A 22398-nucleotide genomic window follows, 5' to 3' on the forward strand; every position below is an offset into this window, starting at 1 on the left:
TTCGTTTCATTGATCATAGAGAAACATTACTGTTTTTCTCACGTAAGTCCAAGAATTACTGGGAACCCTACATTCGTTGCTCATGTTCAATTGCTTGCTTACCAAAGAGTAAGTGAAACTATTAACAGGTGATACGTCTAATGATTAAACACAAGCTCAGTTTCTGGGGTAAGTATTTATAAAAGTGATATCCAAACTAGTTACCTAAGAATCTTATATTTATTTTGATTTAAATAATATAATTACCCAAAGGAGACGTTTTCATTTTAATGTACAGGAAATGCTAAAACTTAAAGGAATTTAATTAAATACTATTTTTTACTTCGTTTATACTTAAAGAGGCCTTCAGCTCCCCTTCTTCTGTGGTTACTAGATGCACTAGAAGTGTAGCTTGTGTGGTTTATTGTAGAAATATTTCACTTGTATGCCTTTAATATTTTGTTTTTAAACAGGTAGTATAACTCCAACTGTGGAATTGAATGGGCTTGCTATGAAAAGGGGAGAGCCTGCCATCTACAGGCCATTAGATCCAAAGCCATTCCCAAATTATAGAGCTAATTACAACTTCCGGGGCATGTACAATCAGAGGTTTGTATGTCTTCTTTGGTTTTGTTGCTTATTTACTTATTTTATGCATATTGTAGAAGTTTCTCATATCCTAAGGCCATTTTCATTGTGAACACAATTGACTTGGGATATTTTGGGGAATTTTGATGACTCACCAAGAATATTAGAAGTTAAAAACAGAACAAAAACAAAACCCTGTAACTTGAGAAACCCTCCTTACTGATCCATGCAGGTTTCATGTTTGTTGCAGGCTGGGTGCATTTATAGTCTGCACAGGCTACAGTGCTGCCCTGTCATAGGACATTCTCAGTCCCTCACCACACCGAACAGCATCTTCCTGTTGCTATGTGACTTATAGCAACTTTATCAGAGAGAAGGATTTACTAAGTCTTTGTTGCATATGGCACAGTTGGGACAGTTTCAAGAATAATCTTACAAGCATGGTAGAAATTTCCAAATAAAATGAGAAACTTGTAAAAGTTATGCAAAACTCATTAGAGGGAATGTGGAAAATGTCAGAAGGTAAAGAAATAGAAATCTCTTGCCAACCTAGATTTAGCTACTCTTAATATTTTGATTTACTTTAAATCATTTTTAGCTGGGCAGTGGTGGAGCATACCTTTAATCCTAGCACTTGGAAGGCAGAAGCAGGTTGATCTCTGTGAGTTCAAGGCCAGTCTGGTCTACAAAGCAAGTTCCAGGATATCCAGAGCTGTTACAGAGAAACCCTGTCTTGAAAAACAAAGCAACAACAAAGAATTATTCTTTGTATATAAACATACTTAACTGAAATGAAGCTATTCTTTGGATGTAATTTCTGTAATACCTGCATGTATGTCTGTACAGTAAGATGCACAGATACTTAGCGTATGTCTTGATGACCTTATGTCTGTATGCATCTGTCCTCTCTTCACTGACTTTAACATATATGTGTTTTTATGTATCACCACTCAGATCAACACCAGGCATTTCCCACAGTAGTGGGTTTCTTTGGGCTTCCATGCTCACGACACACCCTGTTCCCAGAAGAAACCTTCATTCTGTTGTCACAGACTAGTTCTATCATATAAATAGATTCAGCACTTATTCTCTCCGATTCACTGTGTATGGTTGTTTTCTTGCTTTGAGATTAATTGATATTGCTTATATCTGGATTTTGTCTCTTTTAATTGCTGAACAATGCCCATTGTATGGCTGTCTTGATTTGTTTAATGGATGTGTAATATGGTGCCTTCTTTCACCCAGTCTAGTGATCATTTATCATATTTTTAGTCTTTGAGAAACATTTTTTTTGCTGGCTATAAAATGCCTTTTATGGCTAAGGTATATTTTATAATTACATACTCATGTGGCCAATGTAGAGTTTATGATTTTATAATTGCATACTCTTTTTTTGTTTTTGTTTTTTATGAGACAGGGTTTCTCTGTATTGTTTTGGAGGCTGTTGGTCCAGCCTGGCCTCGAACTCACAGAGATCCGCCTGCCTCTGCCTCCCGAGTGCTGGGTTTAAAGGTGTCTGCCACCACCGCTCGGCTAATTGCATACTCTTATGGCCAAGGTATATTTTATAATTAATACTCATTTCGGTCACTTAGGCTGCTCTTTACCCTCCTCTGTTAGACTATGAATAAATACTGCAGTATAAAAATAGTCTTTTACAAATATTTGTTTTATGTTCCTGTTTATTTCCTGAATGTAGATTATTATAGGAAGAATACTAGAATTAAGAATAATATATTATTCAGTTACATTAAAAGTTTATTGTAATTTTTCACAGTATATGAGAATGCATTTTCTGTTTGACAGCTCCAAAAGCTTTCTATGATGCTGATTGCTACCAAACAGGACTGTTCTCAGATATTTGCTGCTTATCTTCTTATTTGTTTGTTTTGTTTATTTTAAATCACATTTTCTGACTAGTTTTCAAATGCTTCTGTTAACATTATTAACATTCAGTCTACAGGCAGAAAAATTACAAATTAAATAGACTTAATTACAAATTAAATAGACTTGCTATAGTTTCATTAGGTTTTGATATTTAAAAATAATTTCTTTATAATTCTTTTTTATTTAGACAGGGTTTCTCTGTGTAGTTGTGGCTGTCCTAGAATTTGCTCTATAGACCAGGCTGGCCTCAGACTCATTGAGATCCAGCTGCCTCTGCCTCCAGAGTACTGGAATTAAAGGTGTGTGCCACCACCACCTTGCCTACAATTTCATTATTGTATATAAGAAATTAATTTTGATATGTGATCAGGTGTTTGTTAATGCTTTTGTTAGGGTTTATATATTCATGGTCTAATTCAGATGTGCAGAGAATATAATTATTTAGTTTGTATGTAAGTTGATACTTCATAGTTCCTTGTTTGGTAGTAGAAAATTAACTGTCTCTAGTTAACTCAGAGCTGTCCAAATGCTGATTCTAGGAGTCACGACTCAGGCTCCCTAGGTAACACTTGTCAGGTGTCTTAGGGTTTCTCTGCTCTGCCCTTCTTTCCAGGTGTCTCACTTCTGCTAGAAAGGACATACCTTCTACGTGGAAGGTCCCATGTTGTCCTTTGCTGCCTGCTCTGTGTGGTCTCCTTACCCACCTAGGATTGCTGTCTGGGGTGATTTCTGCCTCAGTCCCCACTTGAGCAGTGCTTTCAGAGGTCACTTACCATCTGCCTTTCTAACTTGGCTTGTGCCCTCAGTCATTTCCTGTCACTCCAGTCCTATTCTTTTCTCAGCATCTCCATTTCTCTCTGCAGCATCCCAGACAGCCTCGCTGGCTCTCAGCTCAGCCTGTCCAGTATAATTAATCTACCCCCAGCTCGTTTTCATTGCATGTGTCTGTCAGCCATTCTTTCGTCTGTGGTTCCCTAACATACGTAACGCTAGTTCCTGCTTCCATACAGTAAACTTGAATAAGGAGCACCCTGTCCATTGTATCCATGTAATATATTTCATTTTTAATTTCCCCCTTCTTATCTATGTAATTTTGGGGAGGGTGTTGAGACAGTTTTTCAATATTATCTAGGCTCACCTTGTACTCTGTGTAATTCAAGCTGGTTTCCCAAGTGCTAAGATTACAGGCATGTGACACCATAGCCAGTTCATATTCTACCCCCCACCCTTTTAAAATACTGTATATTAATTGTACAAAATAGCAGCTTTCATTTTGATATTCTCATAGGTGTATGTAATGTAATTTAATCACTACCCTTTCTTATCTCTCTTTGCCCTTTTATTGACCCCATTTCTTTTCCTAAAAATACCCTTTCTACTTTGATGTCTTTTAAAAAATAAAGAAAGATTCTACATATGAGAGTAAACATAGTATATGTGTTTCTAAGTCTAGCTTATTTTGTGTAACATGACAGCCTCCCGATCCATCCATTTTCCTGCAGACTGTCTAAGTTTGTTCTTCTTTTGGGGTGAATAGAACTCCATTGTATACATACACCACATTTTCTCATCAGGATGGTCCTATATCTTGGCTATTGTGGATAATGGACCAATAAACATGGCTGTTCAGATATCTCTATCTTGTTGACTTGTGTTTCTATATGTGTTTACTTGGGAATGTTGTTGGTAATTCTGTTTTTGCCTTTTTGAGGGATGTCTATCCTTATTTCCATAGTGGCTAGACTAAGCCATTTTCCTTTTATTGTAATATTATGAGTAGATTCATGACAGTCTTGTTTGAACTTTTTTTTGTATTTTGATATTTAGGATTGTTTCCTAAAATTTTGACTAGTGAATTTCTTATTTTCAAATAAAGCAATCTGGTACTAAAGTTATGAATTATCACAGGGCAAACCTGGTGCTTACGTATTTATGTTCTAGAGGAGGAGGAGGAGGCAGTCAGTAAGAGGGTACAGTCACCGAGGAGGTGCCGCTTGACAGAGCTCCAAAGGAATGGGTGGGGTGGGGACAGGGACAAACAAAGAACAATGCAATGCAAGCAGGGGAGCAGACCTGGGGTGGCTGCCTTGATCTGCAGACTGTGTCTGGAGCCGGCCCAAGGGCAGGGGAGGTGTAGGAGGGGCAAGGGTCGCGTGATGTGGTTTGCCTTTCTTTCTTCCCTAGGTGTTCTGTTAAGACTGCTACCATCCTCCCTCCTAATTCTGCCATCTGATTTGTGTAGGCCATGGGGTACAGGGATTGTGCTTACATGTTCTCTAAGGATGCTATGCTTTCCACTGAGATTTCTGCAGTCTTTATGATTTCCCGCTGATAACACAGAGGGGAAAGTAAGTGAGACCCCAGGCTGCAAGCCAGTCTTAGTTGTAAAGCTTCCTTATCCCAAAAGGGCAGTTACTTAATAAGCTCTGAAAATTGTGATGTCACACGTGATCTTAATTTGCTGATGACAATGTAAGCTGGAAGCTGTTCCCGGGAAAGTGATCTAGAAAAGAGACAGGTCACTTCCTGTCAGGTTCCAGATTAACTGCTTAACTGAAAGGTTAAGTTCAAGAAACGTGATTTACAGGCACTTTTGAAAATAACTTTCCCTTGTTTTCATTTCTCCTTTTCTTGATCTTGTGTTTTTTCTTTGCCTGATTTTATTGTCAAAGAAGCTCACTCTTGCTTCATAAGTGTCATAAGTGACATAGTCTGTATGGTAGACTTGGAGTGGAGAATGGGTGAGGTGTGTGCGCGCGTGTGTGTGCGTGTGTGTGTGTGTGAGTGTGTGTGAGTGTGTGAGTGTGTGTGTGCGTGCGTGTGTGTGTGTGTGTGTGTGTGTGTGTGTGTGTGTGGTTTTGTAATCTAATCTTGGGCAAATCTAAGAACCATTTGCATAGAAAATAAATGTCCATTCCGGCATTTATTTTCACACTGTGTGTGGGACAGGTGGAGATTTGAGTGTCTATCCTTAGGGGTATGTGGCCAATTTGAAGCAAAGGGGACTGATCTACTGACATTGCTTCAGATCACAATGGCTTTAATCTGTTTATTGGAAGGATACAAGCAAGAGAGGTAGCTCGGGGTCCCTAGAGTAGGGGTCTGTGGTGGTTCTGCAGTGAATGACAGTATTTCTGAGTCCACATTACTTTGTGTGGTTTTGTTTGGGGGTCATGTCTTCCCCCTCAAAGGATGCAGCTGTGTTTATTTGCTGTCGCTACTCCTGGAGTGGTCTGGTCTGCACTATGCCACACATTTTGTCAGGAAGAGACTTGGTTGGCTCAGTTCCTGTATCCAGTTCCTGGTGTGGTATTTATAGTGGCACTAGGACAGTTATCGACTGACATAGAGCAGGTGTAGACTAACAGCAAGTAAGCAAACAAGAGAGGTTTGGACTGCTTTCCCTAAAAACTTCCTCCTCCTCTGCGCAAAGCTGGGCGCCCAAGTCAGCAAGCTCTGGGAGTAAGTCTGTGGCCGCTGGGAAGAGTCTAGCAGGATGCTGTGACCATCAGGGGAGTAAGTCTGTGACCGCTGGGAAGAGTCTAGATGTGACCATCAGGGGAGATGCGACACGGCAGAAGCTGTGGATTCTCTCAGTCCAGACCGACTTTATTTCATTTTGTTGATTGCCAGTGAAGTTAGAAGTAACAAAGATCTGACAGCAGTGTTGCTGCACACTGGTAAGCCCAGTATTTGGGAGGCAGAGGTAGGTGGATCTTGAGTTCCAGGATAGCCAGGGCTACACAGAGAAACCCTGTCTCAAAACAACAACAACAACAACAACGAAAGATTCTGACTTATGAAAATAACTCACATATTAATTAGACAGGTTGAGTATCTCCCATTCAAATGCTTGATACCAGAAGTAATTTAAATATTGGAGTTTATTTTTGAGTTGTGGATAATTTACACATAGTAATGCGGCATCTTGGGAATGAGACCTAAGATGACACAAAGCTTGCTTGTCTTTCATGCTTCTACATACACCCTGAAGGTTATGTTAGATATCAACCATTCTATATAAAGTTTGTGCACATTGAACCATTGGATGATGACTCATATTTCAGATTTTGGACTTTGGGATTAGAGATGATCAACCCATGTATAAAATGCTATTTAAACCCTCTGTTTTCAGGGTGCTCGTACTGTTAGTATGAGCTCTGCACTTTTTGGAAAAGCCTCTTGAAAAACATTTACAAGTACAACATTGTAGTTATATTGAAGAAACCTACAGTTTTGGTTTCCGCCACTAGGTGGTGCTTGTGTATTGCTAAAACAGATATAGGTAGTATTCGAAGGTCAGTGACTGGCTTACAAATAAAATTTGAACTATGTGAAATTACCAGCATTCAACCATTTTTTGACCTGTTGATTGATATGCTAGTTTCATATGATTTAACATTATAGGAAAAAGTCAAGTAAACAGCTTTAAAATCTTTTGGATAAATGGAATAAGCATCAAGTAGTAAAAAGCAGGAACTTTTTCAAACAGTTAAGCATTTGGTCTCCTGTATCCCTTGGTATGGGGAATATATTCCTTTTATATGACATGCCTTACTTATGGCATGCATGCCTGAGCTATAAAAATGATGATTCTTCATAAGGACAACACACTATAGAACAGACATAGAAGTGAGAGGAAACTGAAAAGTACTTTAAAAAACAAGTATGTGGGTCTACAATGTTAGAGATCCTTTTTTCGTTTCATTCATTCATTCATTCATTCATTCATTCATTCACTTTTTACTTTCCAATCCCAGTTCCCCCTCAGTCTTCTCCTCCTGCTCCTGCCACTCCTCAGAGAGGGTAAGGCCTCCTCTAGAAAGTCTACCAAGTCTGTCCCATCATCTGGTTGAGGCAGGACCAAGGCACCTCCCCACCCCCCACACCCCTGTGTCTAGGCTGAGCAAGGCATCTCTCCATATGGGATGGGCTCCACTGAGTCAGTTTGTGAGTTAGTGTTAGATCTTGGACCCACTGCCAGTGGCCTCATACATTGTCCCAGCTGCACATTGTCGCCTGTATTCAGGGAGTCTAGTTCAGTCTTACGCAGGTTCCCCAGCTGCACATTGTCGCCTGTATTCAGGGAGTCTAGTTCAGTCTTACGCAGGTTCCCCAGCTGCACATTGTCGCCTGTGTTCAGGGAGTCTAGTTCAGTCTTATGCAGGTTCCCCAGCTGCACATTGTTGCCTGTATTCAGGGAGTCTAGTTCAGTCTTATGCAGGTTCCCCAGCTGCACATTGTCGCCTGTGTTCAGGGAGTCTAGTTCAGTCTTACGCAGGTTCCCCAGTGGTCAGACTGGAGTCAGTGGTCTCTCACTACATCTACAGAATCAGATGACTGGTCTTGGCTTACCAGTGATGCCCGGGCCTGTTGCTTTTTGGGCAGCTACATGGTGTCTCTTTGACGCCACCTTCTATCTTTCTTCTCTCCCTGTCTGGATTTCCCACCTGATTGAATTCTGCCTGTCCATTGGCCAGAACAGCTTTATTCATCAACCAATAAGAGAAACATACTCGCAGCATGCCGAAAGACATCCCCCATTACTGTCATCTGTGTTTTTGATTGTAGCCATTCTGATTGGTGTAAGATGGTATCTAAGAGTTGTTTTGATTTGCATTTCCCTGATGACTAAGGATGTTGAGCATATCCTTAAGTGTCTTTCTGCCATTTGATATTGTTCTGTTGACAATTCTCTGTTTAGATCTGTACCCCAATTAGAGATTTTCTGAATGAGGAGAGTAAATCTGAATACACAACTGAGACACATTAAAATACATTACCTTCTAAAAGCTCTGGTAGGCCAGAGAACATAATCTAAACAGATTGCCAAAGCAAGAGTGAAAAAGAATGACCTTAATATTCCATATGGCACAGATATAAATGTCTTTAAGAAAAAAAACGAGGTAAATTTAGCTAATGTACCACAGTTAAATGAAAACTTACTCCAGAGAAACAAGATTAGTTTAGTGTAGTAATAAAAGTAATCAACTCTATTAATTGAATGAAGGAAAACTATATGAGCATCTCATTACATGCAGAAAAAAGCCTTTGACAAGTCAGAATTTGTTCATGTTACAGATTTAGCTAACTGGGAATAGAAGATGAGGGCTTCCCTAAACCATCTCTTGCTGATATTGTGTTTTATGCTAATAGACTACAGCAGTGATTTTCAACCTTCCTAATGCTGCGACCCTTTAATACAGTTCTTCATGTTGTGGGGACCCCAAACATAAAATTACTTTTGTTATTACTTCATAATTGTAATTTTGCTATGGTTATGAATCATAATGTAAACATCTGTGTTTTCCAATGGTCTTGGGTGACCCCTATGAAAGGGTCCTTTGACCCCCAGAGAGGTCATGACCCACAGGTTGAGAACCACTGGCTCTAGGTACATTCCTTATGAGGTCAGGACGAAGATACTGATGCATGCCGTTATTCAGTCTCTGTTGTACTTGGACTCTGGTGTATGCAGGAAGAAGTCAATGGGAGGAAATAGTAGAAAAGGAGAAGTAGAGCTATTTTATCTGTAAACACTGATTCTCTGTACAGAAAGTTCCACAACATGAAAATCGAGAGCCAGCAGAATAAGGGAGTTTAGTAAGGTCACAGGATACAGAGCAGTGTACTGAAAAGCTCAGTGTAGTTCCAGTTGGTCACGAATGACTGAGCTTACAGTCACATACAACATTGTATTTAGAACTAAAGTGAACAGAACATGCTCACAACCCACATATTGAAAGCTATAACATAATTGCTCCTATTAAGCAAGACTTCATTATTGTAATAACCACTTCTCCAAAAGTTAACATGAAATGCAGTTTCAGTGAGACTCCTAGGTGTTTATTTTAATAATAGTGGCATTTGTATAGATATGCAAAAAGCTGATAATATACAAGACAGCTTTGAAAAGAACAAGTTTGAGTGCTTACACTGATCGACTTTACAATCTGGGGATGTGGTTTAGTTGGTCAACTGCTTGCCTAGCATACTAACACCCTCAATGCAATCGCCAGCACCATGTAAATCTGGTTCCTCAGCTACATAGTGCACCTGAAGCCTACACAGGCTTCAGGAGGCCTTGCTGGGGGACTGTACAACCACCCCAACAAAAAGCTGCTACATAATTAAATCAGTGGACAATGGAATATTGACAGAGCTGTAGATCAATAGAATAGAAAAGCACAAAGATTGCCATACCATGGGCCATAGTCCCAGATGTGGCTTACTTGTTTCTGTGTGGCCTGCAACTTGGGAATAGTTTCTGCCTATCTGTATGTCATCTATCTGTCATGTATCTATTGTTTTTACATATTGATTGATTGATTTTACACCTCTCCTTTCCTCTCAGCCCATCCCCCATCCACTCCTCCTCCGTTTCTCTTCAGAAAAGGGAAGGCCTCCCATGTATATCAGGCAGCCATGGCATATCAAATTGCAGTAAGACTAGGCACCTTCTCTCTTATTAAGCCTAGACAAGTCAACCCAGTAGGAGGAAAGGGTACTAAAAGCAGGTAGCAGTCAGAGACACTGTTGGGTGTCCCACAAGAAGATCAAGCTATACACTGTAACATATATGCAGAGTGCCTAGGTCAGTCCCATGCCAGCTCCCTTGTTGTCGATCCAGTCTCTGTGAGCCACTATGAGCCCAGGCTAGTTGATTCTGTGGATGTTCTTGTGATGTCTTTAGCTCCTTTGGCTCATGCAATCCTTCCTTGTCTTCTGCAGGATTCCCTGAGCTGTACTTACTGTTTGGCTGTGTGTCTTTGCATCTATTTCTGCATCAGTTGCTGGGTGAAGCTTCTCTGATGATGGTTGGGTTAGGTGCCAGTCTATGAGTATGGCAGAGTATCATTAGGAATCATTTCACGGATTTTTTTTGGGTCTATCTTAGGTCTGTGGGCTATCCTGCCTCTGGGGCCTGACCCTCAAGGGTGAGCTCCTACTCATGATTTGGGTTTCAAGCTTGATTCAGGCTACTCCCATAATTTGTAGTCAGGACAAATTGTAGGTCACAGGTTTTGTGGCTGGGTTGGTGTTCCAGTCCCTCCATTGGAAGTTTGCCTGGTTACAGGAGATGGCCTGTTCAGGCTCCATATTCCCTCATTGCTAGGAGCCATAGTGAGGGTCACCTTAGATTCCTGAGAGTTTCCATCGCACTAGGTTTCCAGCTCATTCCAGAGATGCCCCCAGATTCCAATTGTCTTTCCAGTGCTCTCTCCCTCCACCCTCCCCCAACATTATCCTTCATATTCCCTTCTTCACTCTGTCTTCCAGACTCCTCCCCCATTCACAGATAATGTCAATTCAGTTTATTCTTCACAGTAAGATTCTTACATATCCTCCTCCCTCCCCAGCCTTCCTTATTACTTAACTTCTCTGGCTCTGTGGATTGTAGCATGGTTATCCTTTACAGCTGATATCCACTCATAAGTGAGTACATATCATGTTTATCTTTCTGAGTTTGGGTTACTTCACTCATGATTATCTTTTCTAGTTCCATTATTTGCTTGCAGATTTCATGATGCCATTGTTTTTAACAGCTGAGTAATACTCTATTGTGTAAATGTACCACATTTTCTTTACCCATTCTTCAGGTGAGGGGCATCTAGGTTATTTACAGTTTCTGGCTATTACTAATAAAGCTGCTATGAATATGGTTAAGCAAGTGTCCTTAGTGATTGAGCATCCTTTGGGTATATGCCCACTAGTGGTATAGCTGGGTCTTGAGAAATATTGATTCCCAATTTTCTAAGAATCTGCCATATTGATGTCCAAAGTGGCTGTATAAGTTTTCACTCCCAACAGCAATGGAGATGTGTTCCTCTTGCTCCACATCCTCTCAAGCATAAGCTGTCATTGGTGTTTTTGATCTTAGTCATTCTGATAGGTGTAAGATGGAATCTCAGTTGTTTCTATTTGCACTTCCCTGATAGTTAAGGATGTTGAACATTTCTGTAAGTGTTTCTCAGCCAACTGAGATTCCTCTGTTGAGCATTCTCTGTTTGGATTTGTATACCATTTAAAAATTATTTGGTTTGTTAGTGTCTAGTGTTTTTTATTTCTTTATATATTTTGGATATCATCCCTCTGTCAAATATGGGATGGTGAAGATATTTCCCATTCTGCAGGCTGCCGTTTTGTCCTATTGATAGTGTCCTTTGCTTTACAGAAGCCTTTCAACTTCATGAGATCCCATTTATTAATTAGTGTGCTGTTCAAGAAGTTGTCTCCTGTGCCAATGCCTTCCCCACTTTCTCTTCTGTCAGGTTCAGTATATCAGATTTTATGTTGAGCTCTTTGACCCATTTGAACTTACGTTTTGTGCAGGATGATAAATATGAATCTATTTGCATTCTTCTACATGCAGACATCTAGTATGACGAGCATCATTTGTTCAAAGATGCTTTCTTTTTTCCATTGTGTAATTTTTGCTTCTTTGTCAAAAATCAAGTGTCCACAGGTGTATGGACTTACCTCTGGGTCTTCAGTTTGATTCCATTGATCAACCTGTCTGTTTTTGTGCCAATACCATGTGGTTTTTATTTCTATTACTCAATAGGACAGCTTGAAACCAGGGATAGTGATGCCTCTGGAAATTCTTTTATTGTTTTAGGTATCCAGGTTGTTTTTGTTTTGTTTTGTTTTTCCCTATGAAGTTGAGTATTGTTTTTTCAAGATCTGTGAAGAATTGTGTTGGGATTTTGATGGTGATTGCATTGAATCTGTAGATTGCTTTTGGTAAGATGGCCATTTTTTACCATGTTAATCCTGCTGATCCATGATCATGGCAGATTATTCCATCCTCTGATATCTTCTCCAATTTCTTTCTTCAAAGACTTGAAAGCCCTAGAGGGCTTTCATTTGCTTGGTTAGAGTTACACCAAGATATATATATATATATATTTTTTTTTTTTTTTGGTTTTTACGAGACAGGGTTTCTCTGTATTGTTTTGGAGGCTGTCGGTCCAGCCTGGCCTCGAACTCACAGAGATCTGCCTGCCTCTGCCTCCCGAGTGCTGGGATTAAAGGAGTGTGCCACCACTGCCCGGCTCACTAAGATATTTTATATTACTTCTGGCTATTGTGATTTCTTTCTCCGCCTCTTTTTTGTTTGTCTGTAGGAGGGGTACTGATTTTTTAAAAGTTAATTTTGTATCTAACCATTTTACTGAAGGTGTTTATGAGCTTTAGGAGTTCTCTGTTAGAATTTTTGGGGTCACTTATGATACTATCATATCCTCCTTTCCAGTTTATATCTTCTTGATCTCCTTTAGTTGTTTTATGCTCTAGCTAAAACTTCAAGTACTATAATGAATAGATAGAAAGAAAATGGTCAGCCTTATCTTGTACCTGATTTTAGTGGAATTGCTTTAAGGTTCTCTCCCTTTAATTTGATGTTGGCTGTTGGTTTGCTGTATATTGACTTTATATGTTTATGTATGTCCCTTATATCCATGATCTCTCCAAGACTTTTATCATGGAAGCGTATTGGATTTTGTCAAAAGCTTTTTTCAGTATCCAATGAGATTATCATGTGTTTTTTTTCTTTTAGTTTATTTTTATGGTGGATTACATTGACAGATTTTCATATGTTGAACTATCCATGCATCTCTGGGATGAAACCTATTTGGTCATGATGGATGATCTTTTTGATGTTCTTGGATTCAGTTTGTGAGTATTTTAGCATCAAGGTTCATGAGGGAAATTTTGTCTGTAATTCTTTTTCTTTGTTGAGTCTTTCTGCGGTTTGGGTATCAGTGTGACTATGTCCTCATAAAATGAATTTGGCAATATCCCTTCTGTTTCTATTTTGTAGAATAATTTGAGAGGTATTGGTATTAGCTCTTTTTTTGAAAGTCTAGTAGAACTCTGTGCTAAAGCCATTTGGCCCTGGACTTTTTTGGTTGGGAAACGTTTTGTGACTGCTTATATTTCCTTTTGGGTTATAGGTTTATTTAAATTGTTTATCTGATCTGATCTTGCTTTAACTTTTGGTAAGTGGTATCTATTGAGAAAATTGTCCATTTCTTTTAGATTTTCCAATTTTGTGGAGTATAGGCTTTTGAAGTATGACTTAATGAATCTTTGGATTTTATGTCCCCCTTTTGTTTCTGATTTTGTTAATTTTGATATCCTCTCTGCCTTTTAGTTAATTTGGATAAGGGTTTGTCTTTCTTGTTGATTTTCACAAAGAACCAGCTCTTCATTGCATTGATTCTTTCTATTGTTCTTTGTTTCTATTTTATTGATTTCAACCCTCAGTTTGTTTCCTGATATTTACTCCTCTTGAGTATGTTTGCTCTGTTTTAATCTTCAGATTTCAGGTGTGCTGTTAAGTTGTTAGTATGAGATTTCTCCAAATTCTTCATGAGGGCACTTAGTGCTTATGAATTTTCCTCAGCACCGCTTTCATCATGTCCCATAAGTTTTTGTATGTTATGTACTCGTTTTCATTGAATTCTAGGAAGTCTTTAATTTCTTTCCATTTCTTCCTTGACCCAATGATAATTCAGTAGAGGTGCTCAGTTTCTATGTGTTTGTAGTCTTTCTGTTGTTGAAATCCAGCTTTAATTCATGGTGGTCTGATACGATACAGGGGGATTATTTCAGTTTTCTTGTATCTGTTAAGACTTGCTTTTTGACTGTTTTGTGTCAGTTTCGTAGAAAATTCCATGAGGTTCTGAAAAGAAGGTATATTCCAAAGTGTTTGGGTGAAATGTTCTGTAGATATGTTAGGTTCATTTGAGTCATAACATCTGTTAGTTTCGTTATTTCTCTGTTATATTTTTGACTGGAAGATCTGTCCATTGGTGAGAATGTTAAAAGTCTCCCATATTAATTTGTGGGGTTTGATCTATGAGTTAAGCTTTAGTAATATTTTCTTTTATAAATATGGGTACCCTGGCATTTAGGGCAGAGATGTTCAGAATTGAGATGTCATCTACTTGAATCTTTCTTTTACTGAGTATGAAATGCCTGCTCTATCTTTTTAATCAGTTTTGGTTTGAAGTCTGTTTTGTTAGATACTAGGATAGCTACACCAGCCTGCTTCTTAGGTCAGTTTGATTGGAAAGTCTTTTCCAACCTTTACTCTGAGGTAGTGTCTGTCTTTGATGTTGAAGTGTGTTCTTGCATGCAGCAGAAGGATAGATCATGTTTCTGTATCCATTCTATTAGCCTGTGTCTTTTTATTGGCTAAATGAGTTCATTAATTAATATTGATTGTTTAAAGCCAGTGGTTATGAATTCCTGTTATTTTGTTGTTGGTGGTAATGGTAGTGAGTGTGAGTACATATGTATATGTGTATGCATGTGAGTGTATGTTTCCCTTTTTTGGATGTTGCTGATGTGAGATTATCTATTGCCTGTGTTTTTGTGAGTTTAGTAAGCTTCCTTGGGCTGGAGTTTTCCTTCTGTAGGCATGCATTTGTGGATAGGTATTGTTTAAATTTGACTTTGTCATGAAATATCTTGGTTTTTTTCATCTGTGGTGATTCAAAGTTTTGCTGGGTATAGTAATCTGTCCAGGCCCTTGTGGATTTTAGTCTCCATTGAGAAGTCAGCTATAATTCTAATAGGTCTGCCTTTATATGTTTATATGTTACTTGACCTTTTTCCCTTGCAGCTTTTAGTATTCTTTCTTTGTTCTGTATGTTTAGTGTTTTGATTATTATGTGGCTTAGGGACTTTGTTTTCTAATCCAATCTGTTTGCTGTTCTGTAAGCTTCTTGTACCTTTATAGGCATGTCCTTCTTTAGGTTAGGAAATTTTTCCTCCATGAGTTTGTTAAATATATTTTCTCGGTTTTTGAGCTGGGATTCTTCTCATTCTGTTCTTATTATTCTTAGGTTTGGTCTTTCCATTGTGTCTCAGATTTCCTGGATGTTTTGTGTTAGGGATTTTTTTTTTAGATTTAACATTCCTTTGATCTATGAATCTATTTCTTCTATGGTATCCTCAGCACCTGACATTCTCTCTTCCATATCTTATATTCTTTTAGTGATGTTTGCATCTGTAGTTCCTGTTCATTTACCCAGATTTTCTATTTTCAGAATTCCCTCAGTTTGAGGGTTTTTATTGCTTATATTTTAATTTTCATGTCGTTAACAGTTTCCTTGAGCTGCTTGTTTGCTTTTTTTTTCTTTGTATTCTTTAAGGGATTTATTGATTTCCTCCAATTTTTTTATTGTCTTTTCATTGATTTCTTTAAGGGAGCTTTTTATTTTCTCTTGAAGGAACTCTGTCATCTTCAAAAGGTTGTTTTTAAGGTTATTTTCTTGTGCTTTGGCTGTGTTGGAATATTCAGGTCTTGTTGTTGTAGGATAGCTGGGCTCTGGTGGTGCCATATTGTCCTGGCTGTTGACTGTGTTCCTGCACTGGTGCTTAGGCATGTGTGTTTGGGATGGTCCTGATTTCTGAATTTGCCTTTGTTGGCTGGGTGCTTTTTCCTTGGTTTCTGTTTCCTCTTTGTTCTAGTCTCTTTGGCCTGGATTTCTGTTGGCCAGTGGTGAGCTCTGATCTAGTAGGAAGTCTCTGTGCAAATTGGACGCTGGCCTTCTGGGGTTAGCTTGGCCTTTGTTGCTATAACTGTTCTTCTGACTGCTGTGGCCTGAATCTGAGCAGTAGGAGTTCACCAGGGCACAGGGTGATAGTGCTATGGGTATGTAGATCTCTCCCTACAGGGTGGGCCTTGGAGAAAAGAATCTGTGAGCGGGGTAGTTCAGCTGGCAGGTGGGTACTAGATTTTCAATTTTTAAATATCTGGAAAAATATTAAAAAAGAAAGATAACAGCACATGAAGCTAGGTGATGTTGACATATTAGTGTGTGTTCATTTTGTTGGAGCACATCAATAGTCACTTGTTTGCGTATTGTCTGTGGCTTTTGAGCTACTATGACAGAGTTGATTAGTTGTGGCAGCAATTGTATTACCTGCAAGCTCCAGAGATTTATAGTCTGGCCCTTTGAAAAAGCTTTCTGATTTCTGAAATAAGGAGAAAAGAAATAGATCCCTGTACGTGGTCATTAAGTTCTTTCAAAACTAATTCCAGTAAAGGTGCTGTGGTAGTTTGAATGAGTATAGTCCCCATAGGCTCATATATTTGAATGATTAGTTTCTGGAGACTGGGACTGTTGGAAAAGGATTAGGAGGTATGGCCTTGCTGGAGTAGAAGTGTGTCATGGGTTTGGAGGTGGGCTTTGAAGTTTCAGAAGCCCATGCCAGGCCCAGTATCTGCCCCCCCTCCCCCACCCTATGGATGAGGATGTAGCTCTCAGCTACCTTTCTAATACCATGCCTGCCTGCCTGCCACCATGCTCCCCATTCCTACCATAATGATAATGGACTAGCCTTCTGAAACTGAAAGGAATTCTACCGCCATACAACCCTGAATGCACTGGGTCTCATCTTAAAGTGTTAATCAGGCCCTCAATTAAATGCTTTCCTATATAAGAGTGGACTTGGCCATGGTGTCTCTTCACAGGAATCCAACAGTTCAGGGGGATATCTAGACAGAGAAACAATCAAGACCCTCAGTTTTTACCTTACTCTATAGGAAGAAAAGTAATTTCAGATAGATTATACAAAAAAAAAGTTGGAGGCATAAAATTTCCAGGAAGAATTTTTTGCTACTCTAGGAATAAGATATTTTAGAGCATAAATAGTACAGCTTATGTCTCCAGGAGAAAAGATGATATGCACTATATGTATTTGAAGGGTAATTTGCATCCAGAGCATATAAAGAAGTGTTTACAACCCTTGACAAGAAGTCAGGAAAGATGGACAAAATTATGTGTTAGATTCTCTTGTCTAAAGAGGCATGAATGACTGATAAGGACATGAAAACATCTTCAAAATTTATATGGCAGTTCCCATTCATCAGATGTCGTGGTCCGTAGCCACACTCTTTGGGCTAGGCATCTTCAGCTCTACAGCAGGGGTGAGGAGGTATACCCTAGGCATTGGCTTGCAGACCTGAAAGTATGTGCTCTGTAGGTCTTCTCAGGAAGTTTGGTGGCCCCTCGTTGATCAATTGGCAAACGTTTGTTGTGTGTGAATGAAGACAAGAGTTTGGATCCCCATTACTGAAGTTATAGCCAGACTTGGTGGGCATAAAAGTCACCATAGTAGAGGGGCAGGTGGAGGGACAGGTGGACTCCAGCTTTGGGCTCAGTGAGAAATCCTGTTACAAATAATAAGGTGGAGAAAGATCAAGAAAGACACACACTGTCAACCCAGATGGCCTTTGTCTGCTTCCACGTACATGCGTACCAGCATATACTTGTAGGCATACACAATACTATATATTTTCCAAATTCTTTAATATTACTCAGACATTTAAGCTTGAATTATATTGTCATTGGTTTATTTTTGAAAATAAGGTGAACTGCAGAAGCTGTTGCAAAGTACACAGGAGTACTTTGTGCTGATTTAAGCATTCATAGGCAAATGTGGTTCGGAGTCTGCTGTGGTAAAGAATCTCAGTATGGAGAGAGCAGTCAGAGCTAATCTTTTGACCTTGGGGACACACACAATTGAAATTCCTTTTCTCTGGCATTTACTGTAATATTTCTGTTTCCAATATAAGGAATTGTGCTTGTGGCCTTCCTGGTATAGTTCAGGTCAAACTATTTACTCTTGAACCATTAGAGGGCAGCATGACTTTGTCATTGGAATCAGCTTTTACAGTGTTTGCATGCTGTTGAGTTATGAACTTAATATCTGTATCATTTAGGTAAATTGGATGTTTTTAGTTTAAATCTTTCATTCGAAATTTCTAGTAAAACCATAGGTTGTTAACTCCCAGAATAAAGAATTGGAAGACAAATTTAGAGACTGTTACAAAGCTTTCCCCTCTGACACATGCCTTTAAGAGCATGTTTTAGGATGGCTTCATCAAAAAGCTCATATAATGGGTCAAGAGAGACGGCTTAGCAGTTAAGAATACAAACTGCTCTTGTAGAGGATCTGAGCTGTATTCTGTGTTGGGCGGCTGATAATTGTTAGTGACTCCAGTTCCAGAGGAATCTGACATCCCTGGCTTCCTAGGCACCTGCATCCATATGCACATTCCTACACATAGACACAATTAAAGCATAAAATAAATATTTTAAAAACCTCATATTATGAAAACAAGATACCCCCCCCAAAAAACCCAAATCCAAAGCCAACACTTTTCAGAGAGTCATTATGTAACCATTTATAGTAAGGAAATACGGTCATCTTAAAGGCAGAGGTAAATTGCATATTAGGTGTTTAATTGAATACCTATTACCATGTTGAGAGCAGAGATGAGAAAAAGGTATTTATTTCCTTTTTCTCTCACTTGTGTAGTCTAATGAAATCATTTCGGTCTTTGGCCTCAACTTCCTGAGTGCTTAGTCATCTCTCCTTTTTGACTCCTTGTTTTCTGTCTACTTTGGGGATAGGTTTATTTAAACTTTTAGTTTAAGTAGTTGTCTACAGTCTTACCTGCTAGAGGTGCTGCTATTAAGATTCCTTGTTGGCTTTTTGCTTTTTTTTTTTTTTGAGGTGGGGGTTTCTCAGTGTAACAGCCCTGGATGTCTTGGAGCTTGTAGAACAGACTGGCCTCGAACTCACAGATCTGCATACTCCTCTGCCTCCCAAGTGCTAGGATTAAAGGCATGCCCAGCTCTAGTGAGATTCTTAAGTGAGCATGTAGATATGTGAAACCCATGTAATTCTCTTTTAGATTCAAAATGTGTTATAACAATCTCCATGCAACTAATGCACATTCCTCTAATAAACTTGCATGGTGCACTATAGTGATATACTGTAATGTATTTTTTACTGTGGATTTTATTGTTAGTCATTAATCATGGAATAACAGTAGCACAAACATCAAGCTCATAAAAGATTTCAAACATGAAATAGTTCACAGAACATAAAAACAAAGTGATTTGAGAACTGGGCCTGCTTGGTGGGACTCCCTAGTCCTCCCTTGTCAATGCATGTGTCAGAGGCTGCATAGACCATCTCTTCTGCAACTGCTGTCAATGCATGTGTCAGAGGCTGCATAGACCATCTCTTCTGCAACTGCTGTCAATGCATGTGTCAGAGGCTGCATAGACCATCTCTTCTGCAACTGCTGTCCCCTAACATGAAGCTGTGCATTGGTTACTTCTATTTCATGGCAAAATACCATGACCAAGACAAGTATAAAAAGAAAGTATTTAGTTTGGTGGTTCATGGTTCCAGGGGTTAGAGTTCACGATCATCACGGTAGGGAGCATGGCAGCAGGCAGGAGGGCGTGTCTCTGGAACAGTAGCTGAGAGCTTACATCTGATCCACAAGCATAAGACAGAGATGCAGGCAGGGGCTAATTGAGAATGGCCCGAGCTTTTAAAACCTCAAAGCCTACCCCAGTGTGTGGGGTTGGGCTCTAGGAGTGTAGCTGCCTGGCATGAGAGTGTTTAAGTGGAATCTCAAGTCAATTCAAAATTTAATGTGAGAAGCTTTCAGATCTCTAGCTTTTGGTAGTGGGTAGAGGTTACCGCCATTTGCTTATGTAGAAAAATACAATTTAATCAGATTTGGAATGCAGTTAAAGCTTTGAGCATCGACATGTTTGTAAGACATCAAAGAGGAATCATCAAGTATGTGTTTGTTATAGGAGACTATACCCCGATAGTGATAGAGAGTAGAGCTAAGGATGGGAATTGGCTGCATGTACACATGTCTCTGACCTACCATTTCACTTCAGCAGATGTCTGGTGGTCTGTCACCCCACTGATTACCAGTGCTGGATCTGGCTGGCTATGCTGGTATACCCTTCCTCCTTCACTGCAGTTCTTGGGTCAAGGGTGTAGCCGCTGTGCTCTCTATAGAACCTCCTCATAACCTTTCCAAAGTTTCTTCACTCTAGCTACCTTAGGGCATCCCTCCCCCCAGGTCAACAAAATGCCATTGTTAGAGATACTTGTATTCTTGTGTGACCTACTTCAGTCTTCCTCTTCATGATAACCTCTTTCAAATTGCATTCCCCTGCATCCCACCCTGACATCGTGTCCCCTACCCTCCTATACTGCATAGTATAAAGTAGATAAACAAACTGAAACAGGAATTTGAGAAGATTGCTGGAGAGGGGAGGATGTGGCTCGATCCTTCAGGAGTACCCTGAAGGATTCAGGGAGGGGTAGGAGAAATGAATGTTTATGTCGGAAGAGATGGCCACATTTGCATAAAGAAGCAATAGAAGTGTGACTGTGGGTATGTCTGGATCAACTATGAAACTTCGGTGAGAGAATAGCAGCGAAATGGGAAGAATAAAGCCTAACTATGTCTCCCCAGAAGAGTGTTTGTCTAAGTTTATTAGAATTTCCCTATATTCCCAAAGAGATGATTATCTTACCTGTATTAGAGATTAAAAGAAATTTCAAAGTGTGTTTTAAAGACTTTGAGCTTTTCTTGAATATTACTAAGCTTTGCACCAAAAGAAAGTAATTGTGTAATTTTGAATAGTATTAAAGTAAACCAATAGGTTTCTTGCTGCAGGATGTCTCAGAACTCAAATTTGCATGCATATGAGTCTGGAGATACATATAATGTATAGCGTTTCTCAGACTTAGTAGGTCACGGATTGTATTGTGTCATGTTAGTGACATAGGTGATGGTAGAGCAGCCTTGAGGAAATGGAGGCTTCTGTGATTTACTCAACATCTGCTTAAAGGTAAGATTCAGAATGGCTATTCTGACCACATAGAAGTTCACTGAGATGTATAGACTTTGGGTCTGGTTTATTTTGGTATGTAGCATTTTTTATTTGCAAGATCTTTTCATAATAATTTTGTTAAAACATCAGAAAAGATAAACTACAATTAATGAAGGTAAGTCAGAAGTAGAATACAGTTTTCTTGACTCTGTCCTTTGGCAGTCTTGATGTTTGGTATTACCATATGGAACATGATTAACTACGAAAATGCCAGGATTCTTGTGGCCATATTTTAATACTGAATCACACTGAAGGTTAATGGAGTTCCAAGTTTGGCATAAAAGTAACTAATAACTTCAATAAGCAAAATTATATAGAGTGAGTTTAGTTCTGTGTGAAATTTATGATGCCTAAATGTATAATAAAATAACAATTTTCTGTCTATTGCCTCCCATTTTTTTAAATTTTAAGGTTACACTATTTTAGCTTTCATAGCATTGGTTCAGTTATTATTTTGGCAGGTGATGGTGTTTTACAGTTTAATATATAGTAAATGGTGGCATAGTCATTTAAATTCTGTTGCTAAGAGTCCTTGGCAAGGCTAGGCATAGATGGCACATGCCTTTAATCCCAGCAGTTGGGAGGCAGAGGCAGGTGGTTCTCTGTGAGTTTGAGGCCAGCCTGGTCTACAGAGCGAGTGCCAGCATAGGCTCCAAAGCTACACAGAGAAATCTTCTCTCAAAAAACCAAAAAAAAAAAAAAAGTCTTTGGCAAGGGCTTCCAGTAACCACATTTCTAACCTGGGGGTTGGCAAACTGCTCCTAAGACAAACCAAGAACTGCCCATCTCCCTATCACCCCATGATTTAAGTTTGACATTGTAAAATAAAAAAATAAAGTCATATTTTGTGGTATGTCGAAGTTATATGAAAGATAGATGGCAGTTCCCATTCATCAGAAGTCTTGGTCCGTAGCCACACTCTTTGGCATCTTCAGCTCTACAGCAGGGCTGAGGAGGTATACCCTAGGCATTGGCTTGCAGAGCTGAAAGTATTTGCTCTGTGGGTCTTCTCAGGAAGTTTGGTGACCCCTGGTTGATCTTAGTGAATGGTCTGACTTAGGGTTATTTGATGAATTTGTAACAGATAACGAGCTGGTCCTTCAGGCTGGTCAGCAATGTCAGTTTACTTTTGAAATTAGATTTATTTATTTGTAAAAGTGTGAGTGCAGACACCACAGCACACATGTAGAGGTCAGGGGACAACTCA

The 22398-nt window shown here is 39.3% G+C and overlaps 1 protein-coding gene across 7 annotated transcripts in view; it reads left to right on the forward strand.

Moving 5' to 3' along the window:
* The window catches only part of Stau2 (staufen double-stranded RNA binding protein 2), a 264400-nt gene that overhangs the window by 59457 nt on the left and 182545 nt on the right, over positions 1 to 22398 (forward strand). For 6 of the 7 annotated variants that reach the window (XM_040741416.1, XM_040741415.1, XM_040741414.1 and 3 more), the window contains one exon: positions 453 to 588. The exons of the other annotated variant lie outside the window; for it this stretch is intronic. In XM_040741416.1, coding sequence (XP_040597350.1) covers positions 453 to 588 — 136 coding nt within the window. The remainder of the gene's footprint in view (positions 1 to 452; positions 589 to 22398) is intronic. 7 annotated transcript variants of the gene reach the window in all.

Source organism: Mesocricetus auratus, unplaced genomic scaffold (genome assembly GCF_017639785.1).
Source record: "Mesocricetus auratus isolate SY011 unplaced genomic scaffold, BCM_Maur_2.0 Super-Scaffold_6730, whole genome shotgun sequence".
Lineage (NCBI taxonomy): Eukaryota > Metazoa > Chordata > Mammalia > Rodentia > Cricetidae > Mesocricetus > Mesocricetus auratus.